This window comes from Ixodes scapularis, unplaced genomic scaffold (assembly GCF_016920785.2).
Source record: "Ixodes scapularis isolate PalLabHiFi unplaced genomic scaffold, ASM1692078v2 PGA_scaffold10__122_contigs__length_95168666, whole genome shotgun sequence".
NCBI lineage: Eukaryota > Metazoa > Arthropoda > Arachnida > Ixodida > Ixodidae > Ixodes > Ixodes scapularis.
The window spans coordinates 46,230,066-46,255,910 of record NW_024609836.1 but is presented as its reverse complement, the minus strand read 5'-3'; the positions used below and the strand labels follow the sequence as shown (position 1 = coordinate 46,255,910).

At 47.2% G+C, this 25,845-nt stretch overlaps 1 protein-coding gene across 2 annotated transcripts in view; it reads left to right on the top strand.

The window, feature by feature from the left end:
- The window catches only part of LOC8034666 (homeobox protein prospero), a 184,264-nt gene that overhangs the window by 157,008 nt on the left and 1,411 nt on the right, over nucleotides 1-25,845 (top strand). For both annotated transcript variants that reach the window (XM_040208797.3, XM_029991095.3), the window contains one exon: nucleotides 25,265-25,409. In XM_040208797.3, coding sequence (XP_040064731.1) covers nucleotides 25,265-25,409 — 145 coding nt within the window. The remainder of the gene's footprint in view (nucleotides 1-25,264; nucleotides 25,410-25,845) is intronic.

Sequence of the window (25,845 nt, the reverse complement as noted above, 5' to 3'; positions counted from 1 at the left end):
GAGGCTAAAGATGCAAATATTAGGGAGGGAGGCGGCTGCAGGCCTTTCACAAAAATCATACTTTGCGCAAACAAAAACAAAAAAAAACGAAGCACACGAGCGTCCGATAAACAAGGCTAGGAAGAGAGCGCGTGCTGTCTGATGGTTTGATGCCCATTAGGAAGTCTTAATCGCGTTTGCGATGATGCGCCCCTTGCGACGGGCACGCTGCGAGCGAACCATCCCTTCTTAATTCATCCGTGGCTCTTTATACACTTCGCTCGCACATCATATTTGTTGCTGCTGTTGTTGTTTAACTTGTTTGTTTTGCTCGTTACGCTGCGTTGCGTTCCCTTATGACGAGACATGTCTTGTTCACTTTTGTTTATGTTGTTGTCTCAAATAGATAAAGAGCGCTGGCGCGTCGTAACGAGCCCGATCTTGTCGGTTGAATCCATTGCCCGGCGCTTGCGGATCATCTGGTAATGAAGAATCGCTACGGGCTGGTACCGATAAGGCGAAGCTTAGGACTTTACGCAAACAAACAAACACGAAGCTTGCTTCTCTGTTGCCTCATATGTGCGTTTGTGTGTGTACGTTGTGTGCGTCTGTTTTTTTTAGGGGGGGGGGGGGGGAGGGGCAGTTGGGGAGGGGGCAAATGAATCTTCCAAAGTTGTTGTTAGCGTTATGATTATTACGATTATTGGTTGATGCTGTTTCCTCTCGCTGATGACGTTGCACGCTGCTGTTGTTTTTTTGGATGCTTTCTAACGACGCTGAGTCGTTTGTTTAGAAACGAGACGGGACGATAAGGGTGCAAGCTCTCGCGCCGCGCGCTTTGCACTTTGTGTTCGCGGAGCTCGACGGTGCTTAGGCGGGACGCCGCTTCATTAAGAGAGGCTGGAGAGAAGGAGAGGAGGGGTATCGCTTCTGCCTGAGCTGTGAAAGGAGGAGGGGAGAGGGGCAGATGAGCTTGAGGCGGACCAGTCGCTACGCTGAGTTCGTTAATTACCCCAGAGGAGGCGCTGAGGATGCTAAGGAACACCACGCCGACGATGCGGAGATGCGGGGCGGGGGAGGGGGGCGGCAGCGGCGTGTATCTAAATTAGTCTGCTCCTTTTCCCTTTTATTGGGTTTTATGGGGGCGAGGGGGAGGGGGGGGGGGGGCTGCTGCCTTCTGTCGCCGAGCCCCGAGTGAAGATAGGGTGGCTACGCGTCTGTGTATATGTGTATGAGCGAATCTTGAAAACGCCGAGATGTTTTGTTTTGGGGGTACCAGGGGCGGAGCTTCGTGTCTGTAGCAGCGATGGAACAGAGAAGCGCGTAGCCTAATGACCGCAGCTCTCTTCGTTTTCTGAATTTAGTGAGGGGGCGATGACGTCCGCGTCGCTTTGCTTCCTTCATTCTGCTCTGCGTGTCCGTGCTTTCTTAACTTCAGATTGCCTTCTTTTTTCTTTTTTTTTATCTGCGCGACTGTCGTTTGCATTTGAAGCGGCCCCTCGTTGACATTGCTTCGCTGCGCCGTTGCTGTCACATACAGTGAGCCTGGGGAGGGGGGGGGGGGAATGGTTAGGAAGGGGTGGGGGAAGGAGTGGAGGGGTGGAAACTTATTGGGGACAGGAAGCATCTCGAAATAATATTTAAAAAGAAAGAACAGGTTACAATATGTGTAGGAAGCAGTCTTGTACACGTAACTAAAAAAAAAGTAATCGAGATCAATTACTATTGCTCTTGGCTAAAAAGTATTCGATTAGATTACTTGATTACTCAACAGGAAAAGTAAGTGGACATTACTTTATGAAGTAACCGTTACTCTTCCGATTACTTTATTGCGTGAAGACTTACATCTTTAGCGCTCATAACAATGAGCTACCCCCAACCTCAAAACGTTGCTTGTCACATAGACCACGTAGGGGAAATATGGGATCTTGACGTGTATTTGAACTGGCTTTGTTATACTTTGCATCCGCTTTAGACATTAGAGACTTTTAGTAATACGTATAGGAGCAAACGCAGACCCCATACGTTAACGTTAACGTTGCGTCCTCCACACTACGCATGCGCCATACGTACGTACTGCGGCGAGCCTTGCGTACGTACGCTCACTATCGATTTTTGCGAACGTACGTAGCGGTCCCCTGCGTGCCATCTCGTTGCTCTCGTCGCGCGCGGTAGAGCGCGAGACTAGTCCAGTTTGAAAAATGGCGGCGGTGAGGCAAACCAGCGGAAGTGCTACGCGCATTGTACGGGTTCGCTTTACCATTGAAGATGACATCAACCTCCTCAAAGAAGTCAACGCGACGAACCCTTTCGAGCACCCACAAAGATGGGTTTCGATAGCCAAGAACGTTGGCGGCGCCGTCGAACCCAAAAAGGTGTTTACCGTGCAATCAGTACAAAAAAAAAAAAAAAATACAAAACACGTGCACAACAGGCACACGGAAACACTCACTTCCGTAACAAAGCGAGGAGAATCGGGGCTTTGGATTGGCTTGACCGAATACCCGCCTTGGATTGTTTGAAGCAGTTTACAGGAGCACATCTAGATGGCGCTACAAGTTTTTACGTATGCGTTCTTCTTCCGCTGTACTAAAAGCGCGTATTCGACGCGCTCTGTAACGTTCCGTCGACGCAACGTTAACGCTAACGTAGGGGGTTTGCGTTTGCCTCTATACGTATTACTAAAACTCTCTATTCTTCGGTTCTGGTTCTCCTATGGGCTGCGCGTAGGTACCGTAAGCAGGATTTTTTTCTTTTTACTTCTGTGTGTGTGTGCGAGGGGCTAGTTTGAACGAAGGACTTAAAAAGCTACATCGTGCTCCCTCAACCTTCCCCCTGAATGGCCTTTGCCACGCACTGGGACTTCCCTGGGGCTTCCCACTCCCAGTCCCAGCTCGCAAAAAAAAAAAAAAAAAAAACGGACATCCCACAGAAACTGTACATACAAAGGGGTTCACCTCATATCCTACAGCTTCGCAAAAATCTTTCTTTTTTCTGTTCAAAAAAGATGCAAATTTTATTTTTGCCATTTCAGAAAAAAAAAAGGGTGTGCGGGGGGGGGGGGGGGGGGGGTGTTAACGGTTTGAGGTAATTTTATTACTTTAGAAAGTAATCAAATTACTCTTGTGATTACTGCCTAATAAAAGTAATCAACTGATTACAAAATTACTACAAAAAGTAATCGATTACAAATAATTTGATTACTTGTAATGCGCACGGTACAAGTCTGGTAGGAAGACAACAAACCTCGTAGACATATTGTTCTTTGGATATGGGGAAAGAGGCATACCTAGCAGGGGATGAGAGGTCGGGACAGCAAGCCATGCACCAGGTCGGAGCAATTATGCGAAGGGTATACAAATACCGAAAAATAAAACAGACCCGAGAAGAAGGCACTGAATTTGCTGTGAAATTGGTTAAAGCTCAGATCGTTAACAAGGTTGATAACTTGAAAACATTAAGAGAGCCGCAACAAAAGGGGAAAATGATGCGAATCCAGCTGTTTGTTTTTTATCCGCTTTTTCTTCTCGTGCGTTTAGGTGAGTGTGGACAAGGACGGAGGCGGTAGGGGCCTGGGGTGGGAAGAGATATATTACACGGACTTACATTAATGGGTGGCACAAACCTAACCAACTCTACGTACCTTGTTCTCTGAACGAAAACTTTCGGAAATGGAGAGGTCCATGGTTCGGATACCGGGACCAGGTGAATTTTTTCAGTCGCGCACCGCACTAGCAGTGTTGGTGGTAACAGGTGACAAGTAACGGCGTTACCTGTAACGCGTTACTTTTTGCGGTGACGTAACGTACTGGTTACTTTTTTTTTCAAAACAGTAACGGGTAACGTACTAACGTTACTTATTCCAAGTAAAGCGTAACGTACTGACGTTACTCATTACATATTCTTAACAAAGTTCTGAAAAAAGTACACTTAATTTTGTGTGTGTGTGACGCATCCCACGCTACGAGCTGATGGGACCAATCATAGCTTGAAGAGGGCACCATCATGGTGTTTGTCATGTTTCTGTGCGTGTTCCATCACTGCAGAACCAATCATAAACAAAAAAGACCGAGTGATTTGCGCTTTTGACGCTACTTGATTGGTGTCATTAGCTCGTCGCGTCGGCTGCGTCTGCACTTAGGCTGGAACAAAGTATAAGCGCCAAGTCATTCATTATAGCACTCATTCCACATAACTTCAAAATTTTTCATGTTTTTTCCCCACGCGAAAAAGTTTCACTTTAGAAAATCCCCAACGTCCACGTGCTTCGTCCCAGTGTCGAAAAACGCTGTCCCCCAAACAATGATCTTACGGTCAATTTATTAAAAAAAAGTAACGTGCGTTACTTTTTATCGGTAACGATAAAGCGTTCCTTTTATTTTGAGGTAACGTATGTCGGTAACGTTTCCTTTATTTTACAAATAACAAGTAACGTATTATGATAATGCGATTAATGCAAAGGTGCAAGCGAGCTGTACAACGATGACGATAATAATCCTTGGAGAAGGTGAACAATGGGGACAAAGGACAAACCTTTGTCCCCCTTGTCCAGGGAATATTCTCGTCGAGTAACGAATTTCGATACTTTTTTTTTTCCGGTAACGCCTACAACACTGCGCACTAGTGATGTAGCTTTTGTGGAGATTTCTGGTTGTCTTTTGTCCCCCTTGTTGCCCTTCTCCAGGGGTAATCATAGTTATTTTTGTCCAGCTCGGTGAAGCTTTGCATCAAATGCATTAACTTCATTCTATTCTAATAATATTTTATTGTCTTTTTATTACTTCGAACGTCGTACGTCCTGTCAAATGTCTCGGGATCACGCGCATCCAAGATGTTCCATGTTTAATCCCTGAATTTTTTTTTTTTGTGTAAAGCGGTGTGAAAAATGACAAGCTTAACAAGCTTTTGCAAGATAAATACGTATACTCAATCGAGAGATGTCAATGTTTTCATTAACGCAGCATATCTGACATTGATATTCGAACGTCGAGCTATTAGAAAAAACTGTAATAATAAAACTGTTACATTTTAGTAGGCAGCCATGTTTACACACCGTTTGTATTATGTTTCCCTCTTCTTTGTTTATAAAGTGGCCCGTGCCATTATTAACGCTACCAATTTCTTTTATATCTATTATATATTATCTGTCTCTATACACGTCTCGATCACATTTGTTTATTGTCATTATTTCAACTAAAACTGCAGCCGTATCGATACACGTAAAGATCATAGTCACGCCAACATTGTACACGGATTTCCGAAAGAGAAATTCTATGTAACCGATGTGAGGGCACATTCCTGTTGTTTTCCACTGGAAGATCTTACTCATCTGTTTGCTCCGCTTTCGAAACCCGGCTGTCCATACTCCCTTCTTTCTTTCTCTCTCCAAAATTTGTTTTTGTTTTTACAAGCTAGTGTATACACTCAAAGGTCATGCTCTCGGATACGGGGGTCTCTTTGTTCACGTCGGTCTTGTCCGGTGGCTGTCCGCGCTTCACCTTCCGTGTGTCCAGCAAGCGAACGCCAGTCACAGGTTGTTGGCGCAGCTGCCGCGACGACCGCCAAAGCGCCGGTCATGCCTTGCTTCACCTCGTTTTCTTTTTGCTTCGGAGAAAAAAAAAAAGTCTTCGCTCGGCTCCCCGAATCCCACTTTCTCTGCTTTAGCTCTTCGTCCGCGGCAGCTGAACTCGCATCGGGGAACAAAGGAAGTTTTGTGCCGTGGTCACGTTTTATTTTTACTCGTGCTTCGCTGGCCCCTTGCGCTGTGTAAGTACTCCGTCGCGGCGAATAACGGTATGGTTCATCTTGCGTGTGTGGTCCTCTGTCGTTTCGTGGAACTTCGAATCAACTTGCGACCTTCGCTTCACTAAACATTACTCATGATCAAACGCTTGTTTTCTTATTGGCGACTTAAGGGACCACAGGCGTCGCTGTGGTCGGTCTTCTTCAATTAGTCGAGCAATCTCTACGACGCTTTTAGTGCGTCCGAGTACCGCTAAAGCAACAAACAGAAACACCCGACACCAACAAACTTCAAGCACGAGCGGTGTGCTCGTGAAGGTGCATTTAGCAGGCTCGTAGTATCAAGGAGCTCGTCAAGTAAGCAGGAGTTAGCGCAAGCCTGTCAAAGATACCTTCCCATGCGTGCTGGAGGATGTTCGGCGCTGACTGCTTTGTTTGTTGTTTTAGTGGGACTATGGCAGTGGGATTCATTCTGCATTTATGGACGAAGATAAAAGTTACCTCAGATGGTCAACTTTGACACTCCGAGCTTCCATTTTTTTTTTACACACATCCTCTAACTTGTTGGTGCCAAATAGTAATATTGGTCACGATGCCACGGGTAGGAACCATGAGATTGCGGCACGAAAGCATCGCCAATATTCGTCACCAAGAATTAAAAAAAAAAAGAGGTGGGACTAAATAATGGCATCCGCCGTTTCCCGCCATTGAGTTATACGTATGGAGGTCAAAAGCTTGAAGCAGAGACACCCAACAAACATTTCTTGGCGTTTTATTTTTTTTACTCGATTAACGGTACAAAACAGGAACTGTGTGTTATCATATTTTTTCATGAACATTTGGTCGACATGTCCATGTACTCACTGCGTGTTTCAATCTCAACGCCCTCACTCAATCCCATACGGAGCGTTTCAGAATAGAGAGTTTTAGTAGATCGTTCCGATACCTCCGATAGGCCCGATAACGATACTATGCATGCACAAGGGAGGCGGTGGCGGAGTATCGGGTATCGTTATCGGAGTCATGGGAACGATATACTAAAACTCTCTAATAATTAATCAAATACGAAAGGTGCACTTACTAAAAACAGCGCTAATGCTATTTCCGGGGATATACAATCAATGTACCAGAATATTCTGAGCTGAGGGACAGTAATAAAATTATTTAAAAGAGAGCCGATATACTAACAATTATTACGCTTCTTGGTAGTTCACTGCTCGCTTATTTGCTGCGAACAAGACTTGGGTGTCTGGTTTCTTTCTCGTTTTCTTTCTCTCAGACCTGTTTCACTCTCTCTCTCATTCCCGCTCTCTGGCTGCGTCTCTTTCGCTTAGACGGCGTTAATTACTCTCTTGGGTTCATTAAGGAAAGCTTCTTTCTCGTTCCGATCCACTCGTGCACTACACAACCTCTCCCGCCACGATCAAATTAGGCTTGATTTCGAATCTGGTCGTTTCCGGAGTGCTTCCGATGAAAAAAAAAGACAAGCGAGCTCTCACGCCGGATATTGTAAAGATACAATTGCCTAATGTATACGGAGCGTCTTTCCCATAAACCGACTGAATATCAGCCACGTTTTATCCTATGGGTGGTTATTCACTAGCGACCATAGCTGAGCTCGCTGCTGCTGAGCAAGTGCTGACGGCAAACTTCCGCAACGCTTCCAAAACGCACATTGCACACCATCAAGATTGTAATCTTTGGAGAGACCATAAATAAGAACTTATACCGAGCATGCGCTGTGAGCAGTCAACTCAAATATGGCGTCCAGTGAATACCACGTATAGAAAATGTTCCACTAGCGGACTCATGAGGCGAACGTTGCACGAAACCGCACTGAGCGTTTGGAGGTATACTTTTCTATTATTTTATAGGGTTACCAATACAGGTTGGTTGTAGGTTAAACAAACCCAAAATCTATGACGCTAGACAAAAAAAAAAAAAAACACTTAAAATGTGGCTTTCGACGCAAGGGGGCGATCTATCACTTCATTAAGCCTATGCGGACCGCAAGTTCGTCTGCTTCTTGAACAGGGGTTGCGATGATGTCAAAAAGCCGAATTGGCTGATTAAAAAAAAAAAAATAGTGGGTAGACCTTAAGGCGTCTACCCTTAAGGACTACCCGCTATCCTTTCAACCAAAGCATATCATCTCTCGTTCTGACGTCACCACCACTCCTACTCTAGAAGCAGACGACTTGCTCTCCCCATAGAGTCGCCGAAGGCTTGAAGAGCTCAGGGGAGCAGTGCGTCTCGAAAAACTCGTTACCGCTCCTCCACCAATGAAATTGCAGCATTACGCGATAATAATTCCCAACAACTAATCACAAAGCAAGATGCGGGAACGCAAGAAGCCTCGCCCTGCGTTGCTTACGTTTTTCCAGGGTCTATATTCTAAAAACGAGAGTCAGATCACCCAGAGCCCACTGGTTAGTGTAGTTTGTAGACGAATTTTTGTATATATATACTAAAACGCGGGCTTCGTCCAATATCGCAGACATTAAACGAACATTGTTGTCACGTATAAAGAACATAAAGAGCACCGCGGATTGAAAAGCGCGCATGGAATTCGGCGAGAGAAGTATTCGCAGCACTCCGGGAGCTTTCTGCTGCGAGGAAAAAGAAATTTTTCTCGGGCGTTCTCGCGCGCGCGTGCGTAGAGGCGGTGTTGGTGCTTGCCTCTACGCATGGGTGTGGGTGTACGTCTTTTCGGACGAGCTTAATTGGCGTAGAAGGGTGTCTGCCGCGACTCCATTTCTTGTTCTCCTGCTGCTTCGTGGCCCTGTCTCTGCGGCGTTGCGAGATGCTGCTTCGGAAACGCCCGCTCAACTCGTCAACTTGTAATTAGATCTTGCCTGTTCCTAATTGGCCGCGCTTTATCGCAGTTTTCGTCTAGAAGAGCTGCTTGGTTTTTTTTTTGTTTGCTTTTTCGGTTTTGCTGTATACTGGTATATCGCAAACCCAGGAACCCTGACGCTCGAGTATAGGCGTCTACATGTCGTGGCGTGGTATTTTTCTGTGGGAAGTAACTTTGACCGAATTATGTTTAACCGCTTTCGGGGGTTGAAGCGACCGTCGGCGCTATGTAGTTTGTTTCTAGGCATCCGCGACTCTGTGTAGTCGTCTCCGATTGTACACAGCAGGGCGTCGGGCCAAGTATAGTGTCGTCTAGTATTTTGAATACGAAACATTGCAGCTTAAAAAAAGACATGCAATATGTGAACTTTTAGCAAATACAGCATTTCCAATTGCGTTTATTTAATTTGTTTTTCAATTATTGATTGCTTACTATGACCAAACATTGCAAAGGGGTCACAATAGGAGACAAAGTTACGTTCAGCATCAGATAAACGGTTTCGAAGTAAAATTAGAACGTTCCGAATAAACTACGTGATTCGATGAAACAGACAGTCTTACTAAGTTCTACTTCGAGATTGTTGATCGTTAGGACAGTTCGTTGTATCGACGTGCTCAGGCGGCACAGTCGAAGCGTGAAGTCTGCGTACTGAGTAGATTGAAATCCTGCGTCCCGTCTAATGTCTCCTGGCGTTAATATCTCTCATCAACTGTACCCGCATCTGAACCAGCTAAGTATATGCAAAAACACTCCGGGGAATGCAAGGGGATTAATACGGCTAATAGGGACCAACTTGGATATTACAAGTTCGACCTCGGTGTAGAGATTCCTCTCCCACAGAGCAACGCGGTATTCATTTTTTTTTTTCAGCATGTTATTGTCATCCAGTTTTGCAAGCTTGAACAACTCGATACGTTCAAAACAAGTCCCCCCCCCCCCCCCCCCCTCTTTCATAAAGCTGCAATGATCACCGGAGTTCAGTGATGGCTCAGAACAGGATTCTGAACTAACATTGGTTCCCAACTTACAGTCTGGAGCTTATACACAACTACCACCGCTTCCAAAGCAAGTTCGCCGCTGCGAACACGAAACGAACCGATAAGACCACCCAGTCCCCTTTTACTCAATGTCTTAAATTCCCCCGGCTCCCTCTCCCAAAGTACCGCGTTAGCGATGATGTTAGTGTACCCACACGGCGCACGAACCTTTCCCCCTCCCCCGTTCCCTTTAATTAATACGTTCGAGCCACGCGCACCGCGTCCAATACTCCTTTTCACCCGTGCGCTGACAGTGCGGTGGGAGCCAGGCGCGTCCCTGACCAATCAGTTTCCTCCCTTTCATCACGTGACTACCCAGTCTCCCCACGGGGGCGGGAGAGAGCTTTATCACGCGGCGAAAGACAGACTTAGGACCGGTTCCCAACGAGCACGTAGCTCCGACCGCACGCTCAGCTTAGGCGAAAACGGAGTATAATCCAGATCTTACAATAGAGGGGGACCGTACCGCTCGTTTCATACCTTCATCCCGTCGACGACGTCAAAACCACGAGGAAAAGCGCGAGCGTCGGGAGGGGTCAGTTCTCGCTTCGCGTTTAATCCTCGCGCAAATTGCCGCGGTATGCCCGGTCGAGCCCCTGCGTCCCCCCGATGGTTTCTTCTACGCGTCGCGGACGACTCGCAGCGAGTCTGCCTCAGCAAATCGTTGCGCGAATCCGGCGGATGTTGTTGCATCTACACATGCACACTGGCATTCCGGAAGGCCCAAAACGGTCGGCTCAAAAAAATCTCCATTCGGGTGCAAATCGGGTTCAAAAGTTTTCCGCACTTACCGCCGCCAAAGCCGCTTCGACTAATGCTTATTAATGGTCCGGAAAAAGGTTAGTGCGGGTACCACTTCGACTTTGCGCTTGGCCGAGCGCGTCATCGGAGTATATATGTCTCTCTCTCCGTTTTCGTGCGGACCGCGCGGGCGGTTGGAGGTGCTACGGAAGGGGGGTTTTGGGGTGCGGAGTTGGAAGAGTCCTAAAGTTACGCGTTGTGTATACACCGTTGGATGCGAAGGGTTTGAGCTTCGGAGCTTCCTTTTGGGGGTAGGCGACGCATCTAAGTGGTGGCGCGCGCGTGGGAAGTTAATGGTTCGAGTGAGCGCGCATGCTAGCAGGGGGGAGTTCTTCTAATTAGCGACGCTCTGACTACAAAAAGGGGAAACGAACCACCCCTTTATTGTCATCTGGGATTCGTTCTCCGAATTTACTCCACGGACGGTTGTTTTCGCACCCCTTGCATAATACTTTGGAACTGAGAAGTAGAATCGAAACTGTACTTCGTTACATCGTGCGTCGGAGCGTAGCCGTAGTCGCTGCCTGCGTTTACATGGATATGACAGTAGTGCATTGAGTCGAGAGGGAACCAAACATACGCGCCCAGTCCCTCTGCTTTTTCCTCTTCTATCCAATCAAAGTAGTCATAGTCTAGTATCCACGCACTGCGGTCGCACTCATCTGTCCGTGCGGCATTTGCAAGCCAGACCGCCGATCGAGCGAATCACGTAGCAAGAAGAGCAAATATAAGAAGTCACGCTTTTTGCTTCACGATTCGTTTTTTCTACGTTCTTAAAATTGGCTGTGAAGTGATAACATTTAGCTCGCCACACCCTGCGATTCTTAAGGTACCGGTGACCATCGAAGACATCTCAACTTGTGTAATTTTGCTTTCTCGTACTACACTTCTCACGCGTCCGAATCCCCGACGCACTCGGAGCCGGACGCTCTCGAGACGGTCGATCCGTACCCCACACAGTCGGCAGCCGTGAGTCACACTCTCTCGCCGGAGCGGCGGCACATGTCGCGCACCTTCAGATATGTTCGCCTTAATTACGACAGGCCGCCGCGCCGTTTGCGTCGGAAACGAAAACAACAAAACTTCTTTTTTTTTTCCCTATCGGCCCGCGACAGACATTCGCCGTCCATCAGGTCGCGTACATTCTCTCGCCCGTGCACACGACAGGATTTCCCGTCTAGGAGAAGCAAAGATTCCCGCGCTGCGCTTGCCTTATTTCCCGGTCCCCTCCTCCAACCTGAACAAAGAGCGTCGTATGACGCTCCGTTCGTATCGGCGCTGGGCTGGTGCGGACGGGCGGGCGGGCCGAGTCAAAACAACACGCGGAAGTCAACATTACTCAAGAGACAGTCGCCCGAGTTTCTTTTCTAAAAGACTTCTGCTGTCGCAGCGACGAATATTTCACGGCCAGCGCGGGCGCGTCAGAGATCGTTCTTCAAAAGAACTGCTCGCGCAACGCGATAACGTCCCAAGCCTCGCTTCGGGGGTGTTTGGTGGGAAAGGAAGGAGGGTTACCCCAGCGGCGGCTAGGTTTTAGAGTGTTTCTAACCGCTTGATCTGAATCACGTGGTTCGTGAGCCGCGTTTGCAACAAGAGCTGAAAAGGTAACGAAAGCGTTCATCGCCTGCCAGCGTCTCCGCCTGCTTTCCTAACTGTTCTCGTGACGACGCCATGCATGCGCACTTGCGATCAATATGTCCAGGAGGCGTCCGCCATTAAACTGCAAACGCATTCTGTGGTTTCAGTTGCTTCCCCTTCTTAAATCTATGTTCCCTAGCCGATGAAAAGGCTGCGCTTCCTTCCGTCGTTCTGCCGTCGCTCTCCGACCGGGGAGCGAACGACGCGAACAAACTTGCTTCTTCGAATGGAGAGGAAAACAAAAACCGTTCAAAGGAGAGATTTGCGTCGTGTAACTTCCTTCGTGTTCCCAAAGCCCCCGCGGAAAAAGTTTATCTCCAGTTGTGATATATAATATGGGGCCCCACTTAGCTGCTGTCCTCTCTTTGAAATGGGTGTGCGGAGATTTTAGTTTGCCTCGTATACGCGATTTCTCTTATCAGTATGATACATATCGTTATGTTAAGACTATACAGCGTCGAATCAACCAGCCCACCACGTCACATTGTTGCCCTATGCAGCAAGTATTTGGAATTTTGGAAGACGGGTTAACTATGCGCGTCTGGAGCCTGGTTCACACATTGTTGTTTGAGCGTCCGCTAATGCTGAGAGTAGAGTAACTGAAGGGCGGAACATGTACAGTTACTCTAAACTAGAGAGCACACTGGCGCCATCCATCGGCTAACCCTAGAACATCTCTGACCTGCGTATCTACTACGCATCATTCATTCCCCGTGTGCCTGGAATAATACCGACAACCTTATGAGTGACCCTCACACATAAATAGTGCGTAGATTCTTTTCTCGTAATTGCTGAAAACCCTTTAGTTATAAGCAAATCGGAATTGTTTCGGGGCTACCTAGTATCTGGCGCCTATGTCAGTGCCAGCGAGGTAGAGGGCCTTAAAACAATAAACTGGCAGCTGAAAGTGACCCCAAATTGGCCGCAGCCATATTGAATATTTTTGACCTCTAGACGCGTGACATTTCATGGATGCAGTGAAGCAATCGGTGCCTACCTATAAATTCAAAATTCTATTTAGCCACGGCAGACTAGGTGGCGCAAGATACTTCCTACTACGAACATAATCAATTATATTCGTTATCCACCCATTCAGATAGCGGCCATCTATGTCTCTAGTCGTGTAGTGAAAGGAAGCGCCTAAACAGGAAGCCGAGACCAACTTCACAACAGCCGCTTGGTGCGTTGACAGTCAAGTGAGAAGCTGGGGCCTATGAAAGTGGGCACTCTTTACGTTAGTATATTACTCTATGCGTTCGAATTTTTGTTGTCTCTTTGTATTTTCCTTGTTATCTCCCGTTCTGCATCAGAGCAGGCATGCTCTTCTACATGTGTTGCAGTTTGAGACGCTCAAGTTTGCACTACCCAAAACAATTAAGCCTAACGATTCCCTTTTTGCAGCGCCTCCTGGGCAACGCAGGAAACCTCTACCGCTTACATCAAAGACATGTGACTTACAGCCAGCTTATCTTACCTCTAAGTGGCCTTCCAGCAGACACCTGATTGGAAGTATATTTTCCTCGGCTGCGTATACGCGCTGACGCGGACACACTAGTCAATCTGCAGTTCCATAGTCCTCGGGTTAAGATAAGAAAATTTTCTTATCAACGACCATCGCTCCAGTTGAACGACCGAGGCGCGTGATTCGGAACGCAATATTTTGGGGAGAAAATAAAAAATAAACATGTTTAACGAGGGCGAAAGGTAATCTTCTCTTCGCTACACCCGTCCATACACACGCGTCGTGCCAAGTTTGTCCCCCAAGAAGCGTCCACGCGTGACTCGCGCTGACGCTCGAACATAATTACAAGTTGGAACTCCCGTTCAGACACGAAAGTGACTGGTTACCGCGGTTGCTTTCGAATTACTCTCGCACTTTCACTCGCTGCCGTAGTCTTTCTACCTTTGCGGTGGACCGCAACAGACGCTACGAGTCATTCAGCCAATCAAACACCCTGGACTTTTATCACGTGACTGTGCTCCCCACCGGTCGCTGCGCACCCCCTGAAAGTCACGTGACATTAACGTGACGTTGGGTCGGGCTCGATAGCTCGCAGCGTCCGCTACGGTCAACTATAAGACGAAACGAACTATACACACATGCATGACCCCTCAAAAAAGAGTGGCGAACGCGTCAACACCCAGCGGCAGCTTCGGCCGTGGCGATTCGGCAAAACAGTATACCGCTCTCAAAGACTGTCAAACCCCTTGGCGCGTCCTCCCCCCTGGAGAACGAAATCTGCATACCGGAGGACTACACACGTCCACGCGACGCTGCGGTTTTAGCCCTACGGTCAGAACCCCCTGAGAGCGACGTCCGGCAAAGCGGCAAAGAGGCGCGGACCCGTTCCCGAAGCGGCCTCTTATGCCATGCAAATTTTCTCGGGACAACCACCTCGTCCCGGCCCTTTCGCCTTGCTTGTCCACTTCTCCCGAACAATAAACGCGAACGCACACACACACACACACACGCACATATACTCATCCTGTTGTCCTTTCTGCTGTCCTGGCTCGCAGCTTCGCCGTTGTACTCCGCTTCACCTCATTGCAGTATAGGAGCGCTCGCCGGATCCAATGGACCGCCTCCCTTTCGTCACCTGACCCCGCTCTCTGTGCGTGGGTATGGGCGAGGAAGCGTGATCACGTGACCAAAGACGGGCGTGTGACTGGTGCAACGAGCACGTAGCTCACGGTGCACTGTCAGCTTAGGGGGGGAACTGAGTATAGTGGCCCGGTTCCCGAACCGCGCGGCTGGTAACAAAGTTAACTGTCTAATTTCTCGGACCTTATTAGCGCGACGCGGGTGGATGGTGGTCGCGGCGTGCGGGCGGGTGGATGGGTGACTTCGCGCATGGGTGAACAAAAGCATAGGGAATCCCGCCCTCAAAAACGGGAGTCGCTTTCTTTTTTTTATATATGGAAATAAGAGAACGGGTGGTGGGCACAGAAGCCAGGGCGGCGACTAGCGGACGAGGTTACGACGGAAGAGTTTCGTCGGGGAATTGTCGTCTCGCGGAAGCTGGAAAACCCATATCGATTCTTCTGGTGTGTTGGCGGCACGGCGCGCGTGCTCCTCGGTCCGCTTAATGTTATTAGACTCGTCAAGCTTTTTTGGGGGGAGCGCTGCGGTCACTCGACTAGTGTCCTATACCTCGGCGGAAGTTTGCCAAGTGTTGTCTTTTCGTGGTCGCCGTTGGCGGTCTCTCTCCCTCACGTTGGGCTTGATGGGTGTGGATAGTGCGTGAGGAAAGGAATGTTTAGAGTGTGGGAATGAACAAACCGTTGTCTGTGCTCTCGCATTTTGCGTGTCGTATACTCTTTTTTTTTTTTTTTTTTGGGGGGGGGGGGGGGGTGCGGGGGGGGGGGGGGGGGTGGGGGGGGGTGCACTGAACGAAGTAATTGCGACCGCGTCCCGCGTTTAATAACGTTGAGGATGTGTTTTTTGTCGCGCACGTACACGACCGGCAGAGTACATCTGAGCTGTGCTCGGTTGATGGGCAAATCTGCGAAACGTACGCTGCTGTCGCAACCGGACTTGAATTCCGCGTCACATTTGAAAACAACGGAGCGATGATCGTCACCGCAACCCTATATAGAATCCAGTATCCGCGACTGTGTGTTTTTCAGGTATTACCCTATTTTTCGGTGTGCCAGACGTAGAATTTTTCTTTCGAAAACTTATTTTGGTGCGTTTTATACAACAACAATGTTACTTATATAAAAAAAAAATTTCAGAAAAAAACGATAGTCATATAATTCTTACTGTTTATTCAGTCCAGAATTACGCGTAAACATTCTACTTTATGAATATGGAGGGATTTATTTTACCAGTTTTAGGACACGAAGCGCGTTGACAATTATAGACTGAACGTGGCGTATTCTGTTCGTCACTGTGGAGCAATATTACCAGTGTTAGAAGTTACTCACTTCGAGAAGATGGCATCGCTGGGCGAACTACCCACTCTATCTTCTTTCCCAAAATATGCTACCCGATCAATCTCAACTGTTTTTAATAGGGCAGGCATAATAAACCCGTGATTGAGCCCCCCCCCCCCCCCCCCCCCCTAAATTATTAATTGTGGTTTTCACCCAATTTGGGTGAACGTGGGCTACCTCTCGCAGGGTGGCGCCTGAAGTCGGCGGTACTTAGCGAAATTAAAAACAAAAAAAATCTCCAAGCTTCCCCTCTGCATTCGGAATGCGAATGCACACAATGTAAATTTGTTTAAATTTCTTTGTTAGCTTCAACATTTGCTGCCGATGTCTTCTTTTGTTTCGTTTTTTCATCGCGACTTTTTAATAAAGGCGATTTGCTGGAGGCGCATGACTTACGAGTGCAGTCCTTGGTCTCGCGAAGTCTCGCCCGTTTCGGTAATTTACGAGGCGTTCTTTAAGCCGCTCATTGCAATGCGCGGGCGCGATCCGTATTGACCGGGCTCTCTTGGTACGTTCTCAACGCGCTCCCGGCATGCTTATGGCGCGGTCTTATGGGTTACGCCTGTTTACATTTGAGTGCGCACTTGCACACCGCTCGCAAACCATCTTTTCTCTCACTTTTTGTTTTAGCCGAGACTTCGCGTTTACCGTCTTTGCGATGCCGTAAAGTTGAGACTGGTGCCCAATAAATTCCGGTGCCTTGAAACTTAACACGCAGAACAGATTTTGTGCGTATGTGTGTATGCGTGTGTGTGCGTGCATGCGTATGGTATCGCGCGTCTGTTTATGCGTGCATCTCTGTGCACGCGTGTTTATTTAGCGTTTAGTTTTGTTTTCTATATATGTGTGTGCGTATTTCTTAACAACCCTTGCTTGTAAGAAGTAAATCCCACATAAGGGTGTTCAGTACTTATTAGCTGCGAGACTTAGATTTTATTGCCAGTCGCACCTACTAAACACAAATAAGCATTCTATCATGCTTAGCATGACAAACAAAAATTTAATATCAAAGGTTGCTCGTAACTTGAGCCCCACTGCTTCACCGTAATTTTCCAAGGACGCATATAACACGTCGCCGCGAATTTCTTTAAATGCTTAACATTAAAAACAATTTTGACATCGAGCTCGTAGTTTCTTTCGACATTTTAAACACTCTTGAGTAGAAAGAACATTAAAAAAAATTGCGCATGTTACGAATAGAGGTATGCTAAAAGGATTCACTGGCGACCATAGCTGTGTGCACGACCGGTGACCGCGTGCTGACGTCGAGTTTTCACAGTTCTTTGGCAACGTGAATTTCGTACCATCAAGATTGCCCGTCTTAACAGCCCATTAAAGGAGCGATGCAACAATTTTTGTACTTTGCGCAAATACCGCTTAGAACGGATCCCTGACATTAATGACCTATGAAACACGCGTTCGTTTTTCACCCCACGCAATCGAAGTCTCAGAAAAAAAGTTAAAGAAAAACGAGCAGCGTTCACCCCCTCAACTCGCTGCCAGAACAAGCGGCCACGTGATCTGGAGCCGATTATATGCCGCCAATGTTGATCATAGCCGCGCGCTGGGGTTGGCAAAGCACAGGACACGCGCTGAGTTCCAGACATTGTTATGGCTCGGCTATTGTCGTCGTTGCCGCGATTGGACACGGGCCACTACCCGAATGCTTCTCGAGCTAGTAATTATCACGAGCCCAAATCGAGTGCCCACGCAATGCTCGGGTCCAATCTGTGAACCGCATTCAAATATCGTCACTTGGGTGTACGGCGATCCCCGAGTTACGTCATCAAATCTTGGAAAGGAGAGATTGAACGAAAATGATCGCTTTTGTCCTTGAAATTACACCGCAACAAAGGAGTTTCTTGGCCAGTGGCGTTGCGTGCGAGTATCCTTGAGCCCCACTAGTGCCAGTAAGCTCGTGTAAGGTGAAAAACATTCCAACTGATTATCGTTGCACAGCTCCTTTAATGTAAGATTGTTCCGAGCATGCGCTCTAAACATCGCCCTCAGATGTTGCGCCCATTGAATACCCCCTACATTGGTTGGAATCGTAAATAGCGCAGAGGTCGTCATTGGGAACTTTCAGCAAACCGTTAGTGTTCCGCGTTCCGCACTACCGTAGCCTTTAAAGCATGCTTTTGAGCGCGCCCCTCGGTCATGTTATCACCCGGGCGCGCGCATAAAAGCATGCTTAAAAAGGTTCCGCGATACGCGGAACACGGTAACGGATTGCTAAAAGTCCCCATTAGCCTCATTACGGTTAAGAGAACCGGTCGCCTCTGCTTTTCCTCGCAAGAGGTGAGGCGCGACGCGCCGCTATTTGAGTCGAGCCTCGTGTTCTCACACCCTTTGCTGTAAACAATTGATTAGAAATATAGGTGCTGTCGTGTTGGAGCTCGTTTCTTCGGCGCTTCCGATGCGTGGTCAGAAACGGCGCTACGGCCTATACACCAACACGTTGTTTACAAACAAACGAACTGCGCGTGCGCGGGAACCAAATTTCGGTAGGAGTGAAGCGTCTGCGCGTGCGTGCGTGGTGTGACGTCAGAGAGATGAGCCGCTCTATACGGCGGGCAAGCGTTCCAAAAGGGGTCTCTGGCGCATCGGAACGCGAGGGCGGGCACGTCAATCAGACGGCGACACAGAGAACGCACGGTGAACACGCGATGACTACGCAGCCAGGCCCACACCGTCATTGGCTGAGGTCGGGGAGGAAACAAAAGCGCGTGGGCGAGTTTAAGGGGTAAACAAAGGCACCAGGTGCGCAAGGAGCAAACGAACTTTCAGGTCTTAAAGTCACGTGACAGCTCGAGGAACGCAGGCCGTGGCCAGTGCCCGAGCCTCTCATTACCGCAGCCAATGAGAGTGCAGCATTGGCAGACGTGAACTCCGAAGAGTGAATCATGAAACAGGGCACGTAAACATGATAGGCAACGCCCTTAGTCTTGGCGCTCTCGGCGCCTATAATATAGAAGAATGCTTGCGTGCATTGCCGGAGTCTCAACCTCTAAACTGCGGAAATCCTGCTCTGCTCGTCCCGTGACCGCGGGCGAGGGGACAGGATGAGAAGAAGGCTGCGGATAACGAACATCGTCCTTCCATTGTTTCGTCAAACGCAGGACGCCATGTTTCGAGATTAGAGCTTTGTGGGGTTGTATCATGCAGGCTGCCGACATGATCGGAGCGAACGGCGAAAAAGACAACCGCCTTGTGTCGCGTGTTTACGAACTAAAAGCTTCTCGCAATCTAAAAAAATTAAAAAAGGAAGTCTTTGAGTTTACTTTTCTGCAGAACACGGTGCATCTAATCATGGTGAACAATAAAAGGATTAAAGCGAAAGACGAACCTCAGGATACGATTAGATCTTAAAATTTCGATGTGTGCAGCGATGACGAACAAACGAGACGTCATGCCCATTGTCACTGTGCACATCGTATGTTTTCGGTCTAATTGTTTTCTCAACTTCGTCATCCGCTAGGATCCTTCTATGGTTCGACTTGGCTATCTACATGTTCTGCGGAAATCTATCGCCTATTAAGTGCGCAGAAAAAAAAACTGAAACGGCCTGGCGGTTTAAACGTAAAACGGAGTAAAGGGAGTTAATAGACGCGGGTAGGGGGGGGGGGGGGGGGGTTGCGAATATTTTTGTAACGTTAAGATTTTTTTTTTAACCGGAGTCGTTACAGGCTGATTTCTGAGGCACAAACGTCTGTAATTAGTAGAGTAGAATGTAGTTCTCATTAAACCACACCGCTGTCGCCTGACCTGGCCTGAAAAGGGGAGCAGGGCCTCTTTGTGCGAACCTGCCATGTGCCCGTTTTGCTTGGAGAGACGCGTTTCGATTCCAACAGCTGTTTGTACGCTACCTACTCGCTGTGCAAGACAGTCTGCGGTTGACAGGCGCGGACGATCAATCCGAGGGAAATCGGTGTAATTCATCAGCTTCGTAGACGTGCTTGTTGCAAGGAAAAATCTACGTGACATAGGTGTCGTTTTGTTTTTCTTACAGGACGATTAACTATACACTTGAGATTTTGACGTTGGGGGAGTAATCAAAGTTCTAGTAATCTGCTTCTACTTTTTTATAAAGCGTTCTTTTAAGCCGGTGGCTTTATAGGGCCAACCAACCCGGAGCTGTGTATGCACGAAATGTGCCGGTCGGTCAGTCCGTAACCGCTAAACTTTCTCGAAAGAAACGGCAAGTGCCAGCGGGCAAATTCCGGTCACCTGCGGGGAAGTTGAATGCGTTGCAGACTGAGCTACGGACCCAGCACGCAGGAACGGGAGGAAAAGAAACAGGTGGTGCGAGAAAGCGCGCGGAGCGGAGAGGGGTCGGAAAGGGCAAGAAAGTGAGGAGCAGGAGCAGGTGGGGGGTGCAGAAAGAGCGCGCGGTGCGAGGAGGTGTGGAAAGGGCAGTAAAGCGTGCTTCCCCTCTCTTGGTGACGGAGAAAATGCAGCGCAAAGGCTTTGTATCCGGGTGGTGCTGAGGGGAAGCACGCGCAGTGTCACAAAGTGGCAGTTGTGTGACGTCATCTGTCTCCATACAAAACTGTCCTAGGCACCACCCGAACTGAGGGCACCACCCATGCACCCTATAAAGCTACCACATTTAAACGGATTTTGCAGAATGGCCAAACACGTAACCAATCTTTTATTAAGCGTACGGGTGCGTCGGTATCGTCACCGACAGCTTACTCTTAACCAGTGGCGTACCAACTTGTTTTTGAGGGGGGGGGGGGGGCAAACCAGACACCCCCCCCCCCCCCCCACCCACCACCCCCCAGTGCTAGGGGCGGTGCCCATGGTATCCCTTGGGCCCCGCCGGCCAGTGTTTGCCCTGCCCAGTGGCGGCTGTTTCAGGGGGAGCAAAACACATGCCTTGCCCCCCCACTCTGAGAACTAGGGGGAGGGGGGGCGGGGGGGGGGGAGGCAAGCGCCCCCCTTGCTCCCCCGGTTGGTACGCCCATGCTCATAGCCTTTGAGTGGCTATAATATCGTTACGATGCATTCACGTCGTTAGCATACCGTGCCCTCTAGACGTGTATAACCGAAATGATACGAGAATATTTTTAAGCGATAGGTCATGTAAGGGGGAATGCTATTTTCAACGTATCCAAGCGTCCCCAACGCCCCGTGCAGTATTGCTTTCGCTGCAAGTGCAAATTTGTCACTTCTCTTTCTTTCTTTTTTTTTTTTTTTACTTCTCGTTTTAGATAAAGATGCCCGCTAACCTCAGTGTAAGGCTCAAACTATCTCCAACACTAATCAGTAACATGTTTTTTAACGTCTACTAGTCTCGCTTTTCGTGCGGCTTGGTCTCCGATTAGATATTAAGTATGGTCTTCTATTTTTACTTGCGTTTTTTTATTCTATGTTGTGTTCTTTCGTTGTCTCAATATTTCTGATTGGTAGTGCGGGAAACGCGCGTCGGAATTATAGACAATACCATCAGGAGCACTTTGAACAGCTCTCGTGATGGCCACCTTTGAGAGCAATACCGCCCTAGTGGAACCTTTTCTTCCTATTCCCGCATTGAGCGTGCAAAAACAAGCGCGTTGGCCGGTTTACAATTTATAAGAAATATGACGTGCTTACCGCAAAGTCCTTGCGAGAGCCAATCGCCGCAAGGTCCGGAGGGAACCCGCCGATTGACGGAACTAAATTTACGTTGAGACCTCAAAAAAAAGAAAGAAAAATAATCTGCGTTTTGACACTGAGCAGGACGCTCAGCATAGTTTTTATTTTTGATGTTTTATGTTTTGATGGAAACACTTTTTTTTCTTTTCTTGTTTCTTTTTTTAATACTGCACACTGCTAGTTCAATGCCTTCTTCGCTAGGTGTTTCACGAGTTCGGTGGAGATTAGTTGAGCGAATAATCGTCACAGTAAGTTGGCTGATTAACTTTAATATGTTCATTGACTTTTTTTATCATTTTGGTTTTACGGGTAAATTTTGAACTGCAGAATTGACGGCAATTTCCATTAGAGGCGAGACCAATTAAAATAATTTGCGAAAGTTTCTGAGTTTTCGCGATATTAATTAATACAATGTAACGTTGTTTTTTTTAGTATGAATTTAAAATTGCGTTGAAAAATCCCATCGCAATCCCTGTCCACAATAACGCTCACAGAAAGCGACGAAGTCACTCTTCTGAGTGTCATTGTGGGCAGCGCTTGTAGCGCGAAAAGATGTTTATTAAATAATTTCTCAAAAACTAACTTTTTTGTCTACGCAGAAACGTAACAAAATTATTCTATCTTTTTTTTTTTTTTACGGTTTTATCTTAATACACGCAAGAAAGAAAACAAAAACACACCTAGGAGCGCGAAACATATCGAAGTATTTTTTTTTTCTGAAATCATAGAAAGAATTGTAAGAAGTAACGTAACGCGTGTTTTTTCCGTTACTCGAAATAAATAATGTTCGTACGTAATCCCACTTGTACTCGGAGCTAGCAGCGTGTAGGTGCGTTACCGAAAAAAGAAGTAACGCGCTACCGGTAACGCCGTTCGGTGTAACGCGTTCCCGCCGCCTCTGCGTTAGGGCCTTCGCGTCTCGATAAGGAATCTTTTTTTGTCTGACGGGTTAAGCATACAAGTCGCTCGGTGGCCGCTCCAGATTAGCGTCGGTCAGCTCGCTGGTTTATCGGCCGCAGCAGCTACAGGTACAGCTTTTTCTCGCGTCGCGTCAAACCGCTTGCGGACCTCGTAACAGCAGCGTCGCTCTTCCATTCGTATCAGCGTCTGATGGCTGCGCTAAGGCGTGAAGCCGCCGAATATACCCGCGGAAGTGGTATACTTGCCTTCCCCCTTTTTTTTTGTCCTTGTGTGTTTTGATTCTCTCTTGTTTTTAGCCTCCTTGTTGTTGGTGGTTTTTATTTCATGGTGTTTTTTTAATCAATTCCCAACTCGCTTTTTTTTTAACGGGTGTATTAGAGGGGGGGGGGGGGGGGTTGCAACTGTCGCGCTTCTAGCGGTTAAGTTCAGGACTAAAACCACGAACTAAACGACACGAATCGCGACTTTTTGTTTGCGTTCACGACAGAGCCCTTGTCTGACGTGTACCTGAACGCAGCGTCAGCGTTAGGGCTGGAGTCTTCAATCAATCAATCAGGCGCAGATTGAACACGACTCCCAGTCGAACGCTGAAGCGGCACTCGCGTCCATGATCTGTGGCCACGCTGGTCGAAGAAGACGGCGTAAAACATCCAGTGAGCATTGAACTTTGAGGCAAACAAGCGGGATAAAGCACTCTCTTTAGTTCAATCTCTTTGTCACATAGCAGAGACAAGTCCCATGCGCGTTTACATCATTTTATTTGTTCTATAGCCGCATATAAGACTATGGCCGAGTAAAAGGCAATGTGTTTCTGGCACTATTGAGGTTCGACCTTGGTATGTTGAATGGACGGGACGGGTTTACCACGATTGATCGAACGCCATGTCATCGTAACATGATTTTAGAGAACGGGCACTTTTATCGAATTCGCTAAAAAGAGACTCGTCGCCATTTTCTGTACGCTGGGTTCCTTTATAAAGGAATTCGATAAACTTGGATCGGTAAAACGGCGTCGTTCGCTAAAACGAGCTTCTCGAAACCGCATGCCACCGAAGTCGAAAAATTGGCAGATTTCGTCGTGTAGTGCGGTGTTAGGTGCGCGTTAAAGAATTTTCTGAGTTTGCCATCGTCATCTTTAAACGGAAAGGGGACACAAACCGAACACCTCTAATCGCTGGGGCGAGACCCGGCCACTTCCGGGAAAATTAAATAACGGCTCAACGTTTTCGTTTTTAAGATTTTACTGCTTGCAGAATTCTTAAGAGCTACCTGTCTTCGCAGTATACTTATCTCCCAAAAAATATGAAACCCTTAAGCATCTTCTTTTTTTTTTACTTATTTGACCACAAGCTTAATGACCCGTAAGATGTTATACGACGTACTAATTGTTTTTTTAATACAAAATTTACTTGCAAAAAAAAACTGAAAAAACGCGGTTCGTTACCTGACCGTTACAAAAAGGCAAAGTCATAAAAAAAAAGTAAAATTACCTTCCTTACGGTCTTTCCCTTCAGAGATAAGAAGAACGTTAGCCGAGAGATATAATTTGCTTCGCGACGCTTATTTAGTTTTTATTATATAGAATTTTTTTTCACCGTCTTGTCTGTCTACATTTGACTTTTCTTTTTTTTTCTGTTTAATATCTGCGGCTTTTGCACACCGCGTCCTTGTCTTCTTTATTTTAGGTTTCTCTTTCTAAACCGAAAAGTAACGTTTTCTTCCTTTTTTTTTTTTTTTCTACTTAGAAACTTACCGTCTCCTTCGTCGCTTTTTTTTTTTTTAACTCTTAAAGATCAATTTGCTTTTCATTAACGGTGTCCTTCTAATTACATCGTGGTTTTTAAAACATCTCGTGAGAAAAAGGGAGAGACGGAGGTCGTCGTTAAGGAGATAATGCGCTCAATTAAGGACCCCCCGGGTGGCTCTTAGGCGGGTCCGCGTTTATTAATCCAGTTGTTACGCTTAATCCTCTTACGCTTAGCGAGCTAACGCAGTGTCCCTCGGAGCCTTCTTCCCTCTAAGCTTATGTTCTCGTGACTAGCGTCTTTTTTTTAGAGCATGTCTTCCTAAGCCGCTTTGCTTCCTAAGTCGTTATGAATGAAAGAAAGCTAAAAAAAACAAGCACCTTGTACGTGGACGTTAGCATTGCGTTTTTAAACAAATAGACGCATCTGGCAATGGGCGCTCTTATGTTTAGCGAAATTAACGTCTTAATTACAGCGGACGTGTATCACCGCGTTATAAATTTTATTTTACTTGAAGTCGCAGATAGTAGCATTTATAAAAGTGGGTACCGATACTCTTCGCGTGATTTTAACGGCGTACTTCTTCTTAGTTAGAATATTCTGCATGTAACATGTTTTAATTTTAACCAAAACAAATTGATGGGTTTTTGTTATGTTTGTAAAACATATCGGAAACAACTTCACCTGTGTCACCACGATCGCATTAATAATTCAGTCTACAAAAATGTGTCCTACAATTTGTTGTTAGAACTCTCCGGAGGTCTAACACCAAATGGTGTCTTTGGAGGTTTATTGTTCTATGTCCTCAAAAAGTGTTTTTGTCGTTTCGAGTACTTGATAACATGGATCAATCTTAACCGATCTTCTATATCGCTCAATGAACGGAGTTTTGTTTTTCTACACCCACAATATATGTGTACGATGATGGGTGCATGCGTGCTCACACATCTTTATGTTTCCTCTTTCGGCAGGGAGTTCTACTACATCCAGATGGAGAAGTACGCCCGTCAGTCAGTCAGCGAAGGAGTCAAGAACGTTGAGGAGTTGAAAGTGAGCGCAGACTCGGAACTCCTCAGGGTCCTCAATCTCCATTACAACAGGAACAACCACATCGAGGTAAGCAACGTCCTATAAATAGAAACCTCAGGGGGCCAGATATTACCGCACGTGTCATGTTCGCTTGTCAACATGACACATGCAAAAGTCTGTGGCCCCGGTCTCCTATAGCCAACATGGCTCACGCGAAAGTATTGTGGCATCTCTTCTCGTCATCGGGAACAGCAGTTACGATACTAGTTTCGTCGGTGCCCAAAGGAAGAACTGTAGAATTGGCCATTGAATGTTGTCGTTAACAAGAAAACTATTAGGGAAATCGTAAAAGCACGAGGACATAGAAAGACAGTCGTCTTTTTTTTTTTCTGTTGTATCATCACTTAGTTTCTCAGTCCAGAGGTATGTAAATCAGCGCGCTTGCGGGTGTAGTCAGCCACATACTAAAAATCGTACCATTAGTGTGCAAAATCCTCGAACCAGGTTTAGCTTACAACATCAC